Source organism: Alosa alosa, chromosome 3, assembly GCF_017589495.1.
Source record: "Alosa alosa isolate M-15738 ecotype Scorff River chromosome 3, AALO_Geno_1.1, whole genome shotgun sequence".
Lineage (NCBI taxonomy): Eukaryota > Metazoa > Chordata > Actinopteri > Clupeiformes > Clupeidae > Alosa > Alosa alosa.
Window position 1 is genome coordinate 14,416,654 of NC_063191.1, and position 19,182 is coordinate 14,435,835.

Here is a 19,182-nt window from a genome sequence, read left to right on the forward strand (position 1 = left end):
TCTGGCTACCCTGTGGGGATGTTGCGGCTCGCTGCTTTAGCCACTCTCGAGACTGCTTGAGAAATGGGCCACGGTTGTCACATGATCTCTCCTCTCACTCACACACATGCACACACACGTGCGCACACACAAACACACACACACACACACACACACGTTCAGCACACAGTGTTTTGAGACTTCCTCTCAAGCCCATGCCCTGTAGACAAGGGCAATGTGAGGCTACTTGTTTTTTGGAAGTCATGTCTTATCCAGCATTCATGCCAGTGTAGACTAGCTTAAAGATTAGCAGCTGTTGGCAGTAGATAATAATGCTGATTCTGTGTTGTAGTTGTACAATATTGTGTGTTTTGGTTGCAGCTCTTTTTGTTGAATGAAAAATATTAGGTCTGAAATGCTTTTATGAGTATCCCATAAACAGCTTGAAGATGTCAAGAAAATCTGCTCAGGTTTCTTGTTTTATGTCGGAGCTAGTTGAACGGCATCCCTGTTGAAACATCTTGTGAAACTGGACGTTGCCCATATCCTGCCCATATCCTGCTCAAACAGTTTAGCCTCACGCTAATCTTTGATAGACTGAGGCCCTGTGTAATGTCTATATTTGTCTCTGATCTGGAGTAGCTTTTTCACTCTCTTCTCACCATGGGGGTGATTCACAGGAAAAGTTTCAGACACAGGCTTTTCATCAGTGTGTCTGAGTAACAATTACTTTCAAACCAAAGCTTGTTTTATTCTATTTTATGTACAATGTGCGTTCTTTCATGTACATCTCTTATAATTATTAGTAATTATTATTATTATTATTATACATTAGTAATGTCCTTTTTGCTTTTCTTTATATAAAGCACATTGAATTGCTTGTGTATGAAATGTGCTATATAAATAAACTTGCTTTAAACTGAAACAGAAACAGTTAGTTCATGTAGTTTTGTGTCCTTAAATTGTTGTGATGTTTACCTGTTCCTCATAGCACTGGGGACGTGGCACTCCTGAACTGCACGGCTGTCGTCAACACTACCAACGAGACATTAACGGACAAGAACCCCATCTCCGACAGCATCCACAGACACGCAGGGCCCGATCTCCGAGACGAGCTGCTCAAACTGAAAGGTAGGGGGTGCCACCAAGGTGGTTCTGGTAGGGTTCGGGTAAGTGAACCCATTGAATATTGTTGTTGGCTGGGAGCAATTATGATGTTGTTCACACATTGAGACAAAGAGGTGAAGGTTATTCCCTAAAAACTCTGTGGTTGTGTGTTTTTCTGTGTCCTTCCTTCAATGAGTGTGTCGGTATATAAGGGGAAAAGGAAGTATGTGCCTCTGTATGAGGGTGTGACCACAGGCCACATATAGAGTGCGTACTGACTTCTGACTTTTTTATGAGCGTATGACCACAGGCCACATATTGAGCGCGTACTGACTTCTGTATACATATATCACATGCTCATTTGCACTTCCTTGTGTGTGTGCGTGTGCGTGTGCGTGTGTGCGCATGCTCCTGCAGGATGCCGGACAGGTGAGGCGAAGATGACTGAAGGTTTTAACCTGGCCTCGCGCTTCATCATACACACGGTGGGGCCTAAGTACAAGACCAAGTACCGCACGGCTGCCGAGAGCTCGCTCTACAGCTGCTACAGGAACATCATGCAGCTAGCAAAGTAAGAGCCAATCACATTACCCAGAATAACCTGGGATACGCTGAATGCCCAAACCACACTGAATGCCCAGTTCATTTGTGGTAGCTGCAGTGACATGCAACTACTTCTGAAAAAGAAGGCAGAGTATTTATTGCGTTGCTTCTATAACAAAAGACAACAGTAGAGAATATATAGGAATAGGAAATAGGAATAATGGGAATTACATAGGTAATAGGAATAATACTGTAGGAATTAGATAGGTAATGGGAATATGTAGGAATATTAAAGATATAGATCCTTAGTCATTACAGGACCAACATGCACCTGTTATGCAAGAAAATGGAGTGCCTAATCCTCATTTAAAAAACTGGATAAGGGCAGATTAGGGGTCTTTTTGATATTATGGTGTGAAATAAACTAGTCAGCAGGCACTTCACACCATATTCACTATGATACATGGATACTGCAACGGCATTTTTGATCTAATAAAGTCAAGTCAGTCCTCGGTATAACCTTGTATACACCTTTAGTGTTATCACATGATGTTTCCAGTCTTTGCCCAGATGCTCTGGGTTTGCGAGCATGTTTTTAATTTGTGTGTGAGAGTTTTTGGATGAGTGCATATTTCTGAGTGCATCTGTGTATGTTTTGTCAAGTGTGTGTGTGTGTGTGTGTGTGTGTGCGCGCGCCATAGGCAGCACGACCTGCTGATTGGGTGTAATTGAGTTAGCCTGCCTGTGTGCTGGGCTCTTTGGTGCGGTGCGAGGCCTCTTTGTCGGACCCTGTTAGTGTACCACACCTCCGGCTAATTCACTCAGCAAGGCCTGCCTGCCTGATGGGGCCAGCCTGGTCTCACACTGGGGCCTACGTCAGCGAGAGTGTGAAACCATCTGTCCATCTGTCAAAATTAGACCGTGTGCATGTGAAGATAGTTAATGTGTGTGTTTGCTTCTTAGAGATGTTGTTAGTGTTTGCACAAGGTTCGTGTGTGTGTGTGTGTGTGTGTGTGTGTACAGAGATGGTGAATGTGTGTGTGTTTTGCTTCTTAAAGAATGTGTGTATAGTTTGCTTATTTTATGTCTGCGTGTGTGTGGATGACTCTGGCTGGTCTTGGTTTAGGACAGCAGTGAGATGTCTTATTTTTAGCAAGCATATGCCATCACAGTGAAATTGTTAATGTCCCTACTCTTAAGCAAACAGTTTGAACTCGGGCGAACTCGTTTATTTGTATGACACAGTTGAATTACCAGTAAAACTGTGACACACCCAACACTTGAAATGATAATCTAGTTCTGTGTGTTTGTGTGTGTGTGGGTGGGTGGGTGTCATTCCCAGTTATCGGGCCGTCACTGTATTGATAGCTCCTCTTCACCCTGTGTGTGTGCAGTTGCAAGTTTCTGTGTGTGTGTGGTGTGTAGTTGCAAGTCTGTGTGTGCTCCCAGTTATCTGGGTCTGGGTCATATTGACCAAATCTCCTCTTTCCTCTGTGTGTTTATGTGTGTGTGTGTGTGTCTGTGTGTGTGTCTGTGTCTGTAATTGCAGGGAGCAGGCCATGGCATCTGTGGGGCTGTGTGTGGTCAGTACGGTGAAGAGAGGCTATCCACTGGAAGACGCCACACACATTGCGCTCCGTAAGTGACCCTCTATGTTGTTGCTGTCGCAGCCACTGTGTTACACACACGCACACACTGCTGTTGCACACACTCTAACACACGCTCACAAGGCTCTTATTTAAATGGCACACAGTCAAAAGTCTAGCTAAAGCTAATTTAATAATTAAGTAAAATCCATTCGCTAATTGAACACTGTGGACAAGACATACAAGCGCAAACATTGCTGTGAGCTCAATGCTCCCATGTGCCACATGATAGCTTTAGTTCATGCAGGACAGACTTTGCGCTTTGCCTACCTTTTAAATGAAGGCCTCATAATGCCACACATTCATAGAATCACACACACTCCTAGTGCCACACAATCATAGAATCACACACACTCGTAGCGTCACACACAGTCATAGTGTTGCACAGTCATAATGTCGCACCCGCACATCTCGCATGGCAGTTTCTAAAAGTCACATGGGAATTCTTCTCTATGTGTCCTGTCCACTCATGAGGCATAAAGCTTGTGGATGAGGCAGAGCAAAGAGTGTTCTGTGTGAATCACTGGTGTTTTCGTAGAATAGTTCTAAAGTGCGCACAGCCTTCAGGGCCAAGTGGTGCTTAGGTTCATGTCATCCTATATAAACGTTATGGTATTTAGAACAGGCCTTGAGAGATGAAGAAGATCATTGGAGTTGTGTGATGAGTGAATCCTCCTGGTTAAATCTCAAATTAGTAGGATATCCGTTCCTTGCACCTTGTCTCCACTCTCAAAGCTCTATGACCCTTTACACATTCAAGGAAACTTGAGGAGAGATATTCACGGCTTATCGTGATTGGCCAACGCAGTTGCATGCGAGGAACGACCATTCACGCATGTTTTTTGGATGGAACCCTGGCAGACTGACTGTAAGGGAACCTGTGAAGGCCAAAACAAGAGCCAGCACACTCCATAGCACTGACTGAGTGAGCTATCAAGTGTTGAGTAATGGAAATGAGGACCACCTGACAAAACATGAAGGGCCATTTTCAGTTGAAATTTGAAAAGTGGGATAAGCAAGACTTTGGCAGTTTTGTCAGTATCGGGATAGATTTCTTTGGAGTTGGACTTTCTCCTTAATTGGGTGGAGTATCTGCAGCTCAGGCCTTGTAGTGCTTTGCAATGATTCTTCCAGACTGAAGTGATTGAGCCTGAAGGAAAATGATAACCCTTTGAGATAAGGAGACATTTGAAAAGTTCTCTCCCTGATTGTTAGATGGTACCCTTCATTAGATATTGCCGAAGTATCTCGCCAAATAAAATAGCTGTGTTTTATCGTTCAGATATGACAACAGTACTTTAATGGTGAAGAAGGAATGCACATTAATGAGGCGGGAATTTCTGTGGGAGAAAGGGTTTGACAGGCTCTTCGGTAACTACATGAACATCAGAAACAAATTGTTGGCCAGCCACTCAAACTAAATATATCTCTTCAGGGAAATGTCTGTGTACTGTCCGCAGTGAACTTGATATCGGTGTGTGTCTGTGTGTGTGTGTGTTTTTTGTGTCTACTCTCACGCAGGAACAGTACGGAGGTTTCTGGAGCTTCATGGCCAAAGCATAGAGACAGTGGTGTTTGCAGTGACGGACGTTGAATGGGTATGTGTGTGTGTGTGTGTATGTGTGTTACTGTGTGTGTACTGTACAAACACTACCCCTTTGTGTACTCACACTCTCCTCTATTCACATTCACACTCCTTTCCTCCAGTCCCAGTTTAATCCTACCAGACTGCTCCAAATAGGATCTAATTTGAGGCTGTCCAGACCAGATCCAGTCAGTAGTTAGACCAGAGCCATGTCCACCTCTGTCTCAGATGTTCTCTCTAAACTCCAAACACATTATAATAACACATTACTCAAGTTAAAGTGCTCTCTTTAAATATCCCCCTTCCTTGTGTGGGTTCCTGTATGCTTTGTCTCGGCATTAAGGCTGTGGACTGTTGTGTAACATTCATAGACACGGAGTGACCTTAAGTGGACAGTAGCTGTTGCCCTGGCTGCCTTGTGTTACCTGAAGGTATTCTACTGTCAGTGTCTATGACCTTACACCTAGCCAACATCAAAGTTTTTGAGACGGACTGCAGCCTGATGAAAAAATCTGAATACAGCTCCAGATGCACAACTCTAGTGATTTTATCTGCAGTGGAGGAAATGGTTGACATGTCTATGATTAAGGATTTATTGCAGTGTTTGTGTGGAATGTCTGTGTAGTGTTTGGAGTGAACTAGGTGTGTGTGTGTGTGTGTGTGTGTGTGTGTGTGTCCGGTGTGAACCCATTTTCTTTACATACATGTCTGTGTGTATCCAGCCTGTGTACAGAAAGCTTCTGCCCCTCTACTACCCTCGCTCCGTGGCAGAGGAACGGCTCAGCCTCCCCCTGCTCCCTGCCGACATCGGGAACTCAGAGGGCGAGCCGGTGGTGCCCGAGAGGCAGATCCGCATCGCTGAGAAGCCCGGGAGTCTGGAGGGTGAGTTCCCAACACCACAGCCCTCTAGAACAGGAGTGAGTTCCCAACACCACAGCCCTGTAGAACAGGAGTGAGTGTTCCCAACACCACATCCCTCTAGAACAGGAGTGAGTTCCCAACACCACATCCCTCTAGAACAGGAGTGAGTGTTCACAACACCACATCCCTCTAGAACAGGAGTAAGTTCCCAACACCACAGACCTCTACAACAGGGGACCTAGTCCCCAACACCACAGCCCTCTAGAACAAGAGTAAGTTCCCAACACCACAGCCCTCTAGAACAGGGGTGCTAGTCCCCAACACCACAGCTCTCCACATACAGATTTGGTGTGTGCCACATGTAGAGCTTTTGTGGAGTGTCTGTTCCATAGTCTGACCAACATCTTAAATTGTTCCCTGTTAAATTTAAATACTATATTGTTTTGTATTTGTATGTCGCTTTGGACAAAAGTGTCTGCCAAATACCATAGCCATAACCATTACCATAACCATGTTCCACGCAACATCACTTGGACCTGGTCAAAGGTTTGAGAAAATTGTTTCAAGGTCTCACACAATATCCTTCCACTGTGTGCAATATCCCAAAAATGTGTGCAAACACCCTAAATGGATTTATACCATAGCAATATAGGAGTTGTCATGCATTCTAAAATTATATCCAAAACTAAATATGAGGGTGAGTGTGAGTGCGAGCAAGGATCATATGTGTGTGAGTGTGTGTGTGTGTGAGTCTGTCTCTGTGTCTGTCTGTGTGTATGTGTGTTTGTGTTTGTGCATAATATGAATACGTACCTGTGTGTGCATGCACGTGTGCCTGCATGTGCATGCAAATATGCTTTTGTGTGTGTGTATGTATGTGTGAGCTAGTTTGTGCAGAATCTGAATACGTACGTACGCACATGTGTGTGCACGCATCGCCGCCACCACCACCACCACCCCTACTCCAGCTCGACCCCAGACACAATGGGCTGTTGTCCATGTTGCACGCTTGTGTGTGGAGACTGTGGCTGTGGAGCTCCAGGGGTCTGTCCAACTCAAACAAATAACGGCCGGCCCGACGCCCAAGCCAAACAAACACAGCCTGACTTTCCCGCTCAACGCTGGATACTCCATCATGGGGTGGCCCCAGGCCTGGGCCGAACACAGCCACTCATCACCAGTACCTGCCTGGCTGGGCAGGCCTGGGGCCTGGTCATCTTGCAGGGTCGGACACCTGCTGGGAGGGTATGGAGGGGAAAGATGATGACCTGTGATATGGAATAGAAGTGTGTGTGTGTGTGTGTGTGTGTTGTGTGTGTGTGTGACAGGAGGGGGATTAAATACGGGATGTGCATTTTTAGGCTTTTCCCGCGCTACCATCAAATGCTTGGCCTCTTTAGAAAGCTGAGACCTTGTATTTGTCTTATGGAACCATCAGAATAGCTGTGGGAAGTACTGGCACAGAGTTACAGAGGCTAGAATATGTTTTTTTTTTCTGCCGGATAACAAGCATCTCTGAACTGACCACATTTCAGCCCTCTAGGTAACTTGAGATGATGAAACACAACTGAGCCCTAGCACCAGGTCTTGTGAACGTAGATCAATATATTATACCATTATTTGCCAAGGTATGCTCATGCGTTTTGTAAAATGCCCTATGGAAACTCCCCATAGGACTTTTGGGTTCCCAAAATACATACTGACAATAAAAGTGTGGCAACCTCTTGGTGTAAAAGCATGATCCTGGTCTCAAATGAAAGGCAACACTTTGAGGCTTCTTTAGTATATCAGGGGTTGTGATGAATGAATGACTGAATGAATGAATGACTACACAAAATATGGAATAATTACACAAAAATCTCTAATTTTTGCATTTTCTTTGCTGCTTCAAGATGGACTATACATCTGCACAACTAATATTGGATAAAACAACAATTTCAAACAATTTCTATGGATTCCTGTGAATATTTCAGTACCCAATATGCTGCATCTACATATTGCACTGCAGCTACACTGCAGCTAGAAAGTAGGGAAGCATCAAAAGCGTAGGAGGGGAAGGAGGGCATTTTTGATCAAATTTAATTGAGACATAGTGAGATTAAATGAGGGAATGAGAGATGAAGATGGGGGAAAATGAAGAAAGGAGAGAGTGAGGATAAAGGGGGTGAAATCAGCATGGCCAACTTCCGCTGACCTGACACATGAGAGAGAGAGAGAAGGATGGTTAGAGGATAGAGGCAGGGGGAAAAGATTGACTGATGATGAGTGATGGACAGAAATGAGAGAGTGATGAAGATGGAGGAGAATGGAGGTGTAGAGTGGTGGTGAACAGAGAGAAGAGGTGATGAACAGAACAGAAGGCTCTGTGATGGAGAGTCCAGCTGTGGTCCTGATGTAACCTACTCACCAGGCAACCGAGTTCCTGCTTCCTATGGACAGATTAGCTGGATGCTAATGAAAGACTTTCAAACACATACACACACACATATACACACACCAAAGTCTTGTTTGTATTTGAAGAGTGGTCACTGGAGTGTTGCGATGTCTGATCCTCCTTCTGCTCTGCCTGCGTTCGTTGCTTTTGTTTATACTGAATGTTTGACCTGCGGCTTTGCTTCAGAAGTGCTTTGTTTACAGCTTGTTCTTGTGCACAGCAGGACGCTCACCAGTGTCTTGTGTCATTTCTGATGTGGATGATGGTTGGAGTGTGTTTACTGTAGGCTGCATCTCTGTGTGAGGGGCCATACCGAAATGGCTTCAATTCAAGTGGTCAAGTTAGGACACAAGTCCTTTGTGCATGCCTGTTTTCACTGAGAGAAAGAGGAACTGTGTTTCTGTGCACGAGAAGGCTGTGTGTGTGTGTGTGTGTGTGTGGTGGAGACTGGAGGAAATGTGTTTCTGTGTGTCCTTTCTGAATGACTTAAACATCCCTAAATGGACACTTGTGAAGCTGCCGCTGTTAATGATGAGTTCAGGTGACTCGTGTTCTCTCCCCTCCCCCTCTATGCATAGCAGCGCCCAGGCCTGGAGAAACTTCACAGCCTCACGGTTAGTCCTGATGCTACTGTCTCTGTGTGTGTGTGTGTGTGTGCGCAGAGGTGCATATTGTGTGCATGCGTGTGCGTTTATTTGTGATGGTTCAGGGTGAACTCCTCACCAATCACTTCCCCAGATGGCTGGCCGCTGTTCAGACGAAGCGTTCTGACCGAGCTATGTGACATCTCCCCTCCCCTCTTCAGATAGGGTTTCGTGCTTACAGGACCTCTGCTGGCCAGCAGAGTGCATCTTAGATGGCTCAGGGGGAAGATGGCCGCTCAGGAGGCCATTGTTTTTTTGTTTGTTTGTTGCAAAGGTTGATGTGGGGGGCGTTGTCATCAAATTTGGGAACAGGATAATCACTCTCAGAAATGTGCGTGCGTGCGACAGATGCATGATTAATTTGTTTTATTTGGTTGTTTCGTTGAGTGTCACCATGCCTGTGAAAGGGACGTTATGAGGCTCATTAGTTCTTCTGATATGAGAGTGTGTTTGGGTGGGAGGGAGAGAGAAAGAGATGTGTGTGTGTGTGTATGTATATATGTATATATATGTGTGTGTGTAAGTGTAAGCAAGAAGATATAAATAAATGTGTGTGTATATGTTTGCCCTATTCAGACGATTTGGAGGACGATAGCCTGGAGCTGGACTTGGGGCTTGTGGGGACACACGCGTTTGCACGTATGGAGGGGGACGTGGACAAACAGCGCAAGCTCATCCTGCAAGGCCAGATGTCTGACGTCGCACAACAGAAACAACACCAGAGAAAGTAACGACTGGCTTCACTTACCTCAATAACACACACACACATATACACACACACACACATTTATCCCCCCTCTCTTATTCTCATTCTCTCAATTACATGCACTTTAATGTATGACCCCACTCACTCATTCACTTAGTTGCACACCACCTCACTTATTCACTCTCTTCACAAAAATTACACACACACACACACACAGTCACAGACTCTCCCGCTCCACTGCTAATGTGTTTACCCAAACAGACACATTTGCACTCCCACATTCAGACTTTTAAAATCAATTTTCACAGTAATTTACTCAACAATTTATTTTTTTTTTTTTTTTAAATGTGATGCCTGCTGTGAGGGAGAGGCTGTTGTTCCAACACTGGTACTACTCAATTTATATTCACTTAAATGTATATGATATGGCTGCTTGGTGTCAGTTGGAGAAAATGATTGTGTTTATTCTACCAAATCAAATCAGATCATTTCCCCTTCCTCTGTTATCATGGCATCACCTCTTCACACTTCATGGCACTTTATATGATTCCAAAGTCATCAAAGATATTACATAGTCTATCAACATTATGAAGCAGCCTGAAATTGAATAAGGTTGAATGTAAAACATGTTTATTACATCTCCCCTTTTATTCTCTCTCTTGCTCTCTCTCTGTCTCTCTCTCTTGCTGTTTCTCTCTCTCTTTATCTCTCTGGCCATATGTCTCTGTTGCTGTTGTTTATGCATTATAAATTGCATGCATGCATGCATTATATATTATTTTAACCTCTCTCTCTCTCTCTCTCTCTCTCTCTCTCTCTCTCTCTCTAGTTATAACCGTTGGTTATGCAGGGCGCGAGCAGAGGACTTGTCAGACATAGCAGCACTGAAAGCCTTATACCAGACAGGTTGGTGTTCATCTCAAAGTCATAGTGCATGGTCTTCCTTCAAACAGCTTAGTGGGAGTAAATAAAGGTTTAAAGACTTGTATGTATTTGCGTGTGTGAAGGTTTTTGATTGTGGGATGTGTGTATTTTTAAGGACAGGGTTTACTGGGGTTCTGTCAGAAGCACACATCTACACACTTCAGCTTTTTGAGAGTTCCAGCTTTTTGAGAGTTAAAGAAGATGTTGGGATTTTGTGTGTGTCTGTGTGCATGTGCTTTGTTTTTGTGTGAAATGTGTGTTTTGAGGACAAAGGCTAGCCCAGTTTTGTTAGAGCCAAAGTGTTGCAGCTGGCTTGTCTGCTGTGCCCAGCAACTCGCTGTGTGACCCTCTCCAATTTGTTTGTCACATCTTCCTGGATGCTAACGCTAGACCCTCCACATGTCCCCACGGTCATCCCTCTCGGCTAATAACAACCAGCTCAGATTTCAACACGCCACACTGCATGACACACACATTTACCAAACAACCCCCCAGCCGCAAGTATAGGATTCTACTCTAGGTCATCTCTGGGATTCAGTCTCATACCAGGTTAAACCTCAATAACATGTTTGGCTGTTTGTGAGAAAGAGCAGGCCGTGAACAGCTGCCGTGACTACTTGACAAAAGTGTTATGTGCAAGGTTGGCCTACAGGGGGCAGACTTGTCTCTGGTGCTGATGTCCGTCCTGTTGCAAATAAAAGGGTTCCTTGGCAGCATATCACACATCTCTACACATTCCTCTGCGCAAAATCTAATTTTGTCCCTCAAGTGGACCTTTCGGGGCTAAAGGAGGCATAAATGATCTAAACCAGATTTAGTACTGCAGGAGTTTAGACATAATTACTTAAAGTGTGTGTGTGTGTGTATGTGGCTGAGTCTCTGACAGAGCAAGAGAGGTTGTATCAGTGTGAGTGTGTGTGACAGAGCGTAAGAGACTGTGTGAGCGTGTGCCAGTGCTAAGGTCAATTCAGTTTTAGTTGAGATTCAATTTACCAGATGAAGGTGCTTTCTACTTTCTTAAACTGACTGAGAATGAAACGGTTGTTTTTTAGTTGTCCTGAGAAATGTGTTTGTGTGTGTGTGCACTAGGCGTTGATATGTGCGGCAGGACAGTGATGGTGATTGTGGGACGGAACATCCCAGTGACCCTCATTGACATAGAGAAGGTAACAAACACATGGACACTCACAACAGCACTTGATGGTCTTCATCTCTTGATATGCATCACAGTGGGAATATAGCATCAAATCAATTGAAAGGTCTCATTTTGCTGTGTGTGTGTGTGTGTGTGTGTGTGTGTTTGTAATGCTCTGTCCCTTTCAGGCCCTGTTGTATTTCATCCATGTGATGGACCACATCACAGTGAAGGAGTATGTGATGGTGTACTTCCACACGCTGACTGGCGAGCACAACCACTTGGAATCTGACTTCCTGAAGAAGCTCCACGATATTGTGGACTCAAAGTGAGTTGCTAATCCAGAGCCCAGTTTCTCTCCTCTGTCGAAACTCCTCATATGTCTTTCCCTCAGCCAACTGTAGGCTTGTCAGGAATCCGGCGTTGAGAGACGAATCGAGTAAAATTGTGCTTGAACTAACCGTCCCAGCTGTCGATTAGATTTAACCAGACAGCACTGACCTTGTTGTCCCGTCTAAGATCGTTTGTACTGCAAGGAATTCCAAGGCCCTTGATGAATTGTGCCGGTGAGCATTGTGTTTCCCTCTGCACATACCTGTGCTCGCCCCGTTCATTCCTGCTGTTCTAAACTCCAAATTGATGCTTTCAACCACATCCAAAGATCCGTCGTGTTTTTTTTCTCCGTGGAATAACTGAAAGGGAATAACTTGTTACCTGCCATTGCTTTGGAAAATTGGAGTTAGTCTTGGCATCAAATCCTTCAAAAAAAGTGTGGGTGGGTGGAGTGTGTTGGCTTGCGACACCTCACCACACCTCGACTCGGAGCCAGTCTTCCCCCAGAAACATGCTCCCGTGTCCTCCTCGCTTCCGGGGGCCAAATGTCATTTCTGTTTCAGGGCAATAGAATAACAATAGAAAACAGTCATGGCACGGTGGTAAATATGAGCGAATGCGCTAACCGTTGGGGGCCAACCACTGCAAATTATGTGTTACAGAGAAGTGAGTTGGCACTGAGCCCCTTCTATGCGTCTCAGACAGGAAAGACAAGCTGCTGGTGGGAGAGATAGATCCTGTAGGCCCTGTGATGAGTAAGGACACCTCCCCCCCCCCCCCAAGCCGACCCTGGCCCTGGCCTGAGGTGAGTTTGATCGTCCGTCGAAAAAGTAAAACGCAGCACGATGAGGTCAACGTGCCGCCGCGTCTTGTTGGTGGAGCGAGAAGAAGAGAAGACTGGGCCTTCAGACGCCCAGTCTGAGTGTGAAGCAGAGAAACAACAGAGTCTCATTGGGCTCGCATGCTAACAGAGGCTGCTGGGGAAATCCGGCTTTAGAAAGTCAGTCCTTCCGTGCATTTGTTCCTACTATTCATTAAATCAAGTCATTATAAGTAGGTAAGTGGGCAGATCAGCTAATGAGTGAAACCACCAGCACAGAAGACCTCAGATGTCAGGAGAAAGAGCCGCAGGACCTAGAGGAATCCTCAGGCGTCCAGAGAGGAGGGGAAGGAGTTCTGAGGAGATCTGTCAGGGGTATCAGCCATGCCATGGGGGAGAAAGGAAGGGGACCGAGTGCCTTTTCATTCTGGGACAGGACGTGGTCAGAGATGAAGGGCGTCAAGATGTGATGCCAAATCTGCTACTGCATGTCTGTGTCTGTCTTTGAATGTGTGTTTGTATGTGTGTGTGTGTGTGTGTGTGCACGAGTGTGTGTGCGCGTCATTCAAATCTGAAGCTGCCTTAAGGAGCAGCTCCTCAAAGTGCCTTGACTCCATGATGGATGAGTGGTTGTGTTTGAACAGGCCTAAATTTGAATGACCCCCACGAGTACCTCCTTGAAGCGTCTTGATGGACCATGACAAATGGCGAACCCAGGTCTCATGCCGGGGGTATCTTAAACCTGTGTCTCCCAAACTTTGTTTGTGTTGTAGTACGTCATCCATGTCCAGGCGTTGTAAAAAAAATGGTTGTAGTTTACATGGCTTTGGCCAAGACTACCTCCCCATGGACCTTACGTCATCAGGCAACATAATAGAATAACTCCACTCTTTCCTGTTGAAGGAGGGGGAGGTTATAAAACATGTCCCGAGTTATAAAAAAAAAAAGTTGTGTCTTGTTAGGTCGTTCGATCGGAGCCTGTGCACGAGTGATTATGTCTGTTTAGTCACGGGGCAGTGCACCTGGCTTACATTTTCAACTGAACCAGTGATCTGGATTAACGGCACTTTAACTCACCGGAGGCGTGACATCACACACACATGCCCGGCGCCTCACGGAGACTGTTGCAGTGGTGAGAGCCAGTGCAGTCGAGAGCGCGGGCTGGTCACGGCCGGTCGAGAGCGCGGGCTGGTCACGGCCGGTCGTGGGAAAGGGGAGACTGTTGATGAATGCGTCCCTTGCATGCTGTAAACCCGCCCAGGCTTTTGGATGGCCTGGAGGTAATTTCTGGTTCAAGTGTGTGTTTTGGACGGGATCGGGGGGCCTTTTGGACTGGCGGGTTGGCTTTCGGGGATGCGTTTTGGACGGATTTCATGGACATTTAGTTGTGCTCTGAATGTGCCCTTTTTTGTTTTTGCTATGATAGCATTGTTTCCATCTCCCTGTCAAACTTTGATTTGTTTATTGTTTTTGTTAATAAAAGGCAATAACATGGTATCCCAGAGAGATCCTGCTATGTTTGTTTGGTGAGCAGTTGGTTTTGTTGTGTTTCTGTATGTCTTAGCAAACACTTACTCAGACTCTTCCCTCCTTTACTGCTTTTGCAGGTTTAAGAAGAACTTGAAGGCCCTCTACTTCGTCCACCCCACGTTCCGCTCCAAGGTGAGCTGATCATCAAGCAGTTACCTGTGCCTGTTCCTCTGTACCTGTACCTCAGGACTATGTTGTTTTGTCTTGTCTGTTGTGGTCCGTAGTGTGTGTGTGTGTGTGTGTGTGTACAGCAGGGGTCTCAAACACCTGGCCCACGGGCCAAATCCGGCCCGCGTCCGGCCCGCAACGTATGTCAAAATAATAATGTAATCCGGCCCTTGAGGCTATTTTTTAATTGCGACAAACAAAATTACTGATTAAAGTAGGCGATAGATCCAAGCACGGTGACAAATCTCATTTGTAGCCTACTCTGCTCCACTATGTGCTAGACATCCAGAGCTTGATTCAAACCCAAAATCGCTACGCAAAGTTTTCAGGAAATACTTGTATTACACACGAGAAACACAAAGACGTGCATTTGTAATGGCGCGGAAGCAATGCAGGCCATAGTTTTGCACAAATTGAAGCAGAAATAGGCCTACACCTAATGTTGACAAAACGTTCACGTGTGATGAAGTCTTAGGTAGGCTATGTTATTCACCTATTCTGATTCTGAAGGAGAATATCCTTTTGGAGATTATGATCGATCGTCTAATGACAGTGATAGTCACAGTCGTCTGTGAATGGAGGTGCGTCTTTGCGTGTATCTGACGGTGTCCACTAAGCATACCATGCTTATTTTAGACCCTCTGCCCAACATAGCTTGGAGGTTGCAGTGGTAATCGTGGATGAAATTGTCCGTGAATGGGCGTGGTACAGACAGCAGGGCTAGTAGAAATAGGGCTCTAAAGAACTACAAAGTCACCCGCAATATGATCACGAACTTCTGGGTACTCAGATTACCCAGCGATAGGAACTGATTTGACCAGAATAGTTTATTGTAGGCCTTGTGGTTTAGTAATACATCACTAAACCATATACATCTTAGGTGTTGGTATACATCTTAGGTGTTGGTATACATCTTAGGTGTTTTCCTGTTAATTTGTTATGTGGGTAATATGAAAAAAAGAAAAGTAAACCTGCTCAAATATGTTCATCCAGTATTTACTGAAAGGTGCATCATTTGAGGTGCTTGCCATCCAGTGATTAGTACATTTACCCCCTTCATAAACTTTTGTTTATACTCAAAGATTTTTACATTTACAGTAGGACTTTATCTCTGACCACTTTCAATCCATGGCCTTTTGAAATTTTTATATAAAAATCCAATGGTGTTGCTTTCTTAACCCTGACGCTTAGTTTGCCAGGTTTAAAAAAGTTATGAGAGGAAAATATTTTTATTTGGTGTGATACACACACATACCCGTTTTTATGCTTTTTGTTTGTTTTATAATTTGTATTAATATTTATTTTATCATTATTTTATTTATAAGGTAAGGTTGCTAGCACAGGGGTCTAAAACTAGATAAAAACACTTGCACTTTCTGTTTGCAGTTTTGTGTGGTATTTGAAAAAAAGAACATTGCATTTTCAGAAATAGCCGGCCCTCCAATCAGATGGCGTTGGCAGAAGTGGCCCCCAGCTCATTTGAGTTTGAGACCCCTGGCATACACAGTACTTTTTAATCACTGTTTTGCTGCCCTGCTGCAGTTTGTCCTAATCCCGTGAGGAAAAACATCAAGGAAAATAACATTAACTCTTTAGGAGGCCCCACTGTGGTTTTAAATCGCTATCACACCTGTGCCTAAGTTGATTATGCAGTGGAGGAATTAACATAGTGCTTTTTTCCTTTTTCTTTTTTGTCAAGTCATTAGACACCAGATAATGAACTCTCTGAATTTATTCAGGAGATCCTAGCCCTTCCTCCCTTACAGGTGTGAGTGGTGCTCAGGCATCACTACTCAGTAGCTACAGTAAACCTCTCAAATGACTTTCAGTGGTTTTGAATGGTTGTACTACAAAGGGTGAACAAGTGTGTGTGTGTGTGTGTGTGTGTGTTTGTGTGTGTGTGTGTGTGTGTGTGTGTGTGCATACATATGTGTGCATGTCTATTTCAAAATACTGGCAGGTTTGTAAAAGAAAGTATACTTCCACTCTAAATCACCTCTTGATTGTTAGCCCGGACAGAGGATGTGGGTAAATTGAGTCCAGCTCTAGGGGTAGCGGCCTCTTTAGAAAGTGAAGATCAAGGTCAGGAGAGCAGTGCAATCTAAAGGGAGGCTTATAGGTTTAGTCAGATTTTCTTTTCTTTTTTTTTAGATGTCCAAATTTCCGTCCAAGGATTCCCGGACACTGAAAGACCAGGGTACCACTTAAACTTGGTGGGCATGTAACCCCACATGGATAGCATGGAACCGTCGTTTTTTGTTTTGATCTGTAGCCCCCCGCTGGACTGGACCCCCTGAAAGGAGGGTAGGGCAGACACAGTTTTCTGTGAATATCTTGAGAACCGTAGGGCCTAGGATGACCAATTTTTTCCGTATGTTTGCCTCCAGGGGTCATGTTAACCCATTCCATGTGCACACATGTGCATAAACAGATACACACGCACACACATACATTCACAGTAATCATACGTATGACACATACTCACACAGTAGACATATGTACGCATCAATGCATATGCACAAACACACAAGCACACACACACACACACACCCACACACACATAAACATAAACGTGTGCATGCACACAATTCATGAATTTCTCAGAATTATGAACAGGCAAGATGGTGGTGGGGTTGTATAAAATGAATTTTACATGTGAAATCTATGAACTAATCATGTTTTGGTACTTGTTGTCTAGCAGATACCAGTGAGAATTGAGTGTGGATAATGCAATTTAGTGAGACAGTTAGAATCATATAGGCCTTACAGCGTGATTTATTTTTGTGGAAAAAATGTGCTGGACTGGGCGGCGGTCATATTTTGTACCGCTCTGCGGTACATCTAGTTTGGACCAGATCATTTGTCTGTAACCCACACTCCACCTCCACTCCAACAAGGACAATTTTGAAGCTGTTGGAGAATCTTGGGTCAACCTTGTAGTCACACAAAAATAGTGCTGAGTAAAAAAAACTACTCAAAATAATAAAAAGATTAATTTTAGAGCACTCATAAAACTGATTCTATTATTAGTCTCTTCAAACAATGCCTTTTGCCCCCTCTTAGCCTAAAGGGTTCTGCCCTAAGTTTTTTTTTCCGCCACTTTTATGGTCTTCTCTCTTCAACATCTTCAGTTACTTAGGGTGTTTCTAGGTTTTTATGTCTAACAGTAGGGCTGCACAATTAAGAGAAAATAATTGGGATTTTTCTGACATTTTCTGCGATTGTGATCAGCGATATGATATTGTTGAAAGTCAATGTCAAGATTCAGTTCAACATTCCAAATGTTTCTTTAAGTAACGCTACATCTGAATGGTGAGCATGCCTAGTGCATGAGAAGCACAGTGCTCCTTATTAGTGAACTTCACTGTCTGTCACTCAAGAAGGATGACCTGTATATAAAAATAAACCTAAATGTGACCATTAACTGTGCATGATTAATTGTAGTCCTTGTAATTGGTTCAAATTGTGATTACGACTGCAATGATTGTGCAGCCCTTATCTAACAGGTCTATTCCACCCCCCAATTGCAATTGCAATTGAAGTTAAAACTACCAAAAATCAAATTTTTGGAGATCGGTTGTCACATTTATCTGGATTGACAATTGTGAAAGATTAAAAACCCATATTTAATCACATTGCATCACTTAATGGGTACGTTGTCCGCTTGCAATTGTAATTTTTTGGCTTGTTGAAATTATCAATGAAGTTTTATGTAAAGCTGTAATGGAAACCTGACTTCTGTTCACCCTGTGTGTAACAGGTATCCACCTGGTTCTTCACAACCTTCAGTGTGTCGGGCATGAAGGAGAAGGTGCACCACATGGATACACTGCAGCAGCTCTTCACCTGCATCCTACCCGAGCAGATCGACATCCCACCCTTCGTACTGGAGTACGACGCCAGGGTGAGTGACCCTTAATGTCAGTAGCCATGAATCGGTTGGATCAGACAAACTTTGTAATTGGGCCATATTCCTGTCCCTAGTATCGACCTGTCGTTGTTTTAGCATGCGTCTGATTAGAAGATGTCACAGTCAATGTTCTAGCTCTGGTCTGATCTGAGTGAACTTCTGGCATGACCGAAATGTTTGTCTTTTGTCATGCAGTGTGCACAGTCAAACATATCACATCCGATTAAAATGTGTAGTGAATTATGTGTATATAGACCATTTTTTTTAGTAGTAGTAGTAGTAGTAGTAGTAGTAGTAGTAGTAGTAGTAGTAGTAGTAGTAGTAGTAGTAGTAGTAGTAGTAGTGAAAAAAGTAGTCTGCCCTAGTAGTAGTAGTAGTAGTAGTAGTAGTAGTAGTAGTAGTAGTAGTAGTAGTAGTAGTAGTAGTAGTAGTATCTGCCCTACAAATGAAAAAGGTTCTCATATCACAAATAGATCACAGTGCAAGCACAGTACTTCAGAGTGTAGGAGGATCTGTCTGCATCCCCCGTGGACCCTCTTGGTCCAAGACTATGACACCAGGGTGAATTCCCTTGACCCTTACAAAACTAAAAGGTCTTCAGATCACAAATAGATCACAGTGCAAGCACAGTACTTCATAGTTCACAAAGTACTCAGAGTGTAGGAGGATCCGTCTGCATCCCCCTTGGACCCTCTTGGTCAAAGACTATATGACACCAGGGTGAGTTCCCTTGACCCTACAAAACGAAAAGGTCTTCAGATCACAAATAGATCTTCACGAAGTACTCCGCATGTAGGAGGATGAATCAATTTCCCTGCCTTAGTCCAAGAGTGACGGCATAGTGAGTGACCTTAACC

General features: G+C 44.3%; 1 protein-coding gene across 3 annotated transcripts in view; it reads left to right on the plus strand.

Moving 5' to 3' along the window:
- The window catches only part of gdap2 (ganglioside induced differentiation associated protein 2), a 39,821-nt gene that overhangs the window by 2,651 nt on the left and 17,988 nt on the right, over positions 1 to 19,182 (plus strand). Inside the window, exons 3-14 of one of the 3 annotated variants that reach the window (XM_048238951.1) lie at positions 971 to 1,110; positions 1,504 to 1,657; positions 3,179 to 3,267; positions 4,797 to 4,873; positions 5,583 to 5,742; positions 8,734 to 8,769; positions 9,376 to 9,526; positions 10,335 to 10,411; positions 11,519 to 11,595; positions 11,753 to 11,892; positions 14,325 to 14,379; positions 18,176 to 18,319. In XM_048238951.1, coding sequence (XP_048094908.1) covers positions 971 to 1,110; positions 1,504 to 1,657; positions 3,179 to 3,267; positions 4,797 to 4,873; positions 5,583 to 5,742; positions 8,734 to 8,769; positions 9,376 to 9,526; positions 10,335 to 10,411; positions 11,519 to 11,595; positions 11,753 to 11,892; positions 14,325 to 14,379; positions 18,176 to 18,319 — 1,300 coding nt within the window. The remainder of the gene's footprint in view (positions 1 to 970; positions 1,111 to 1,503; positions 1,658 to 3,178; positions 3,268 to 4,796; positions 4,874 to 5,582; positions 5,743 to 8,733; positions 8,770 to 9,375; positions 9,527 to 10,334; positions 10,412 to 11,518; positions 11,596 to 11,752; positions 11,893 to 14,324; positions 14,380 to 18,175; positions 18,320 to 19,182) is intronic. The other 2 variants (XM_048238952.1, XM_048238953.1) reach the window with 2 other exon arrangements.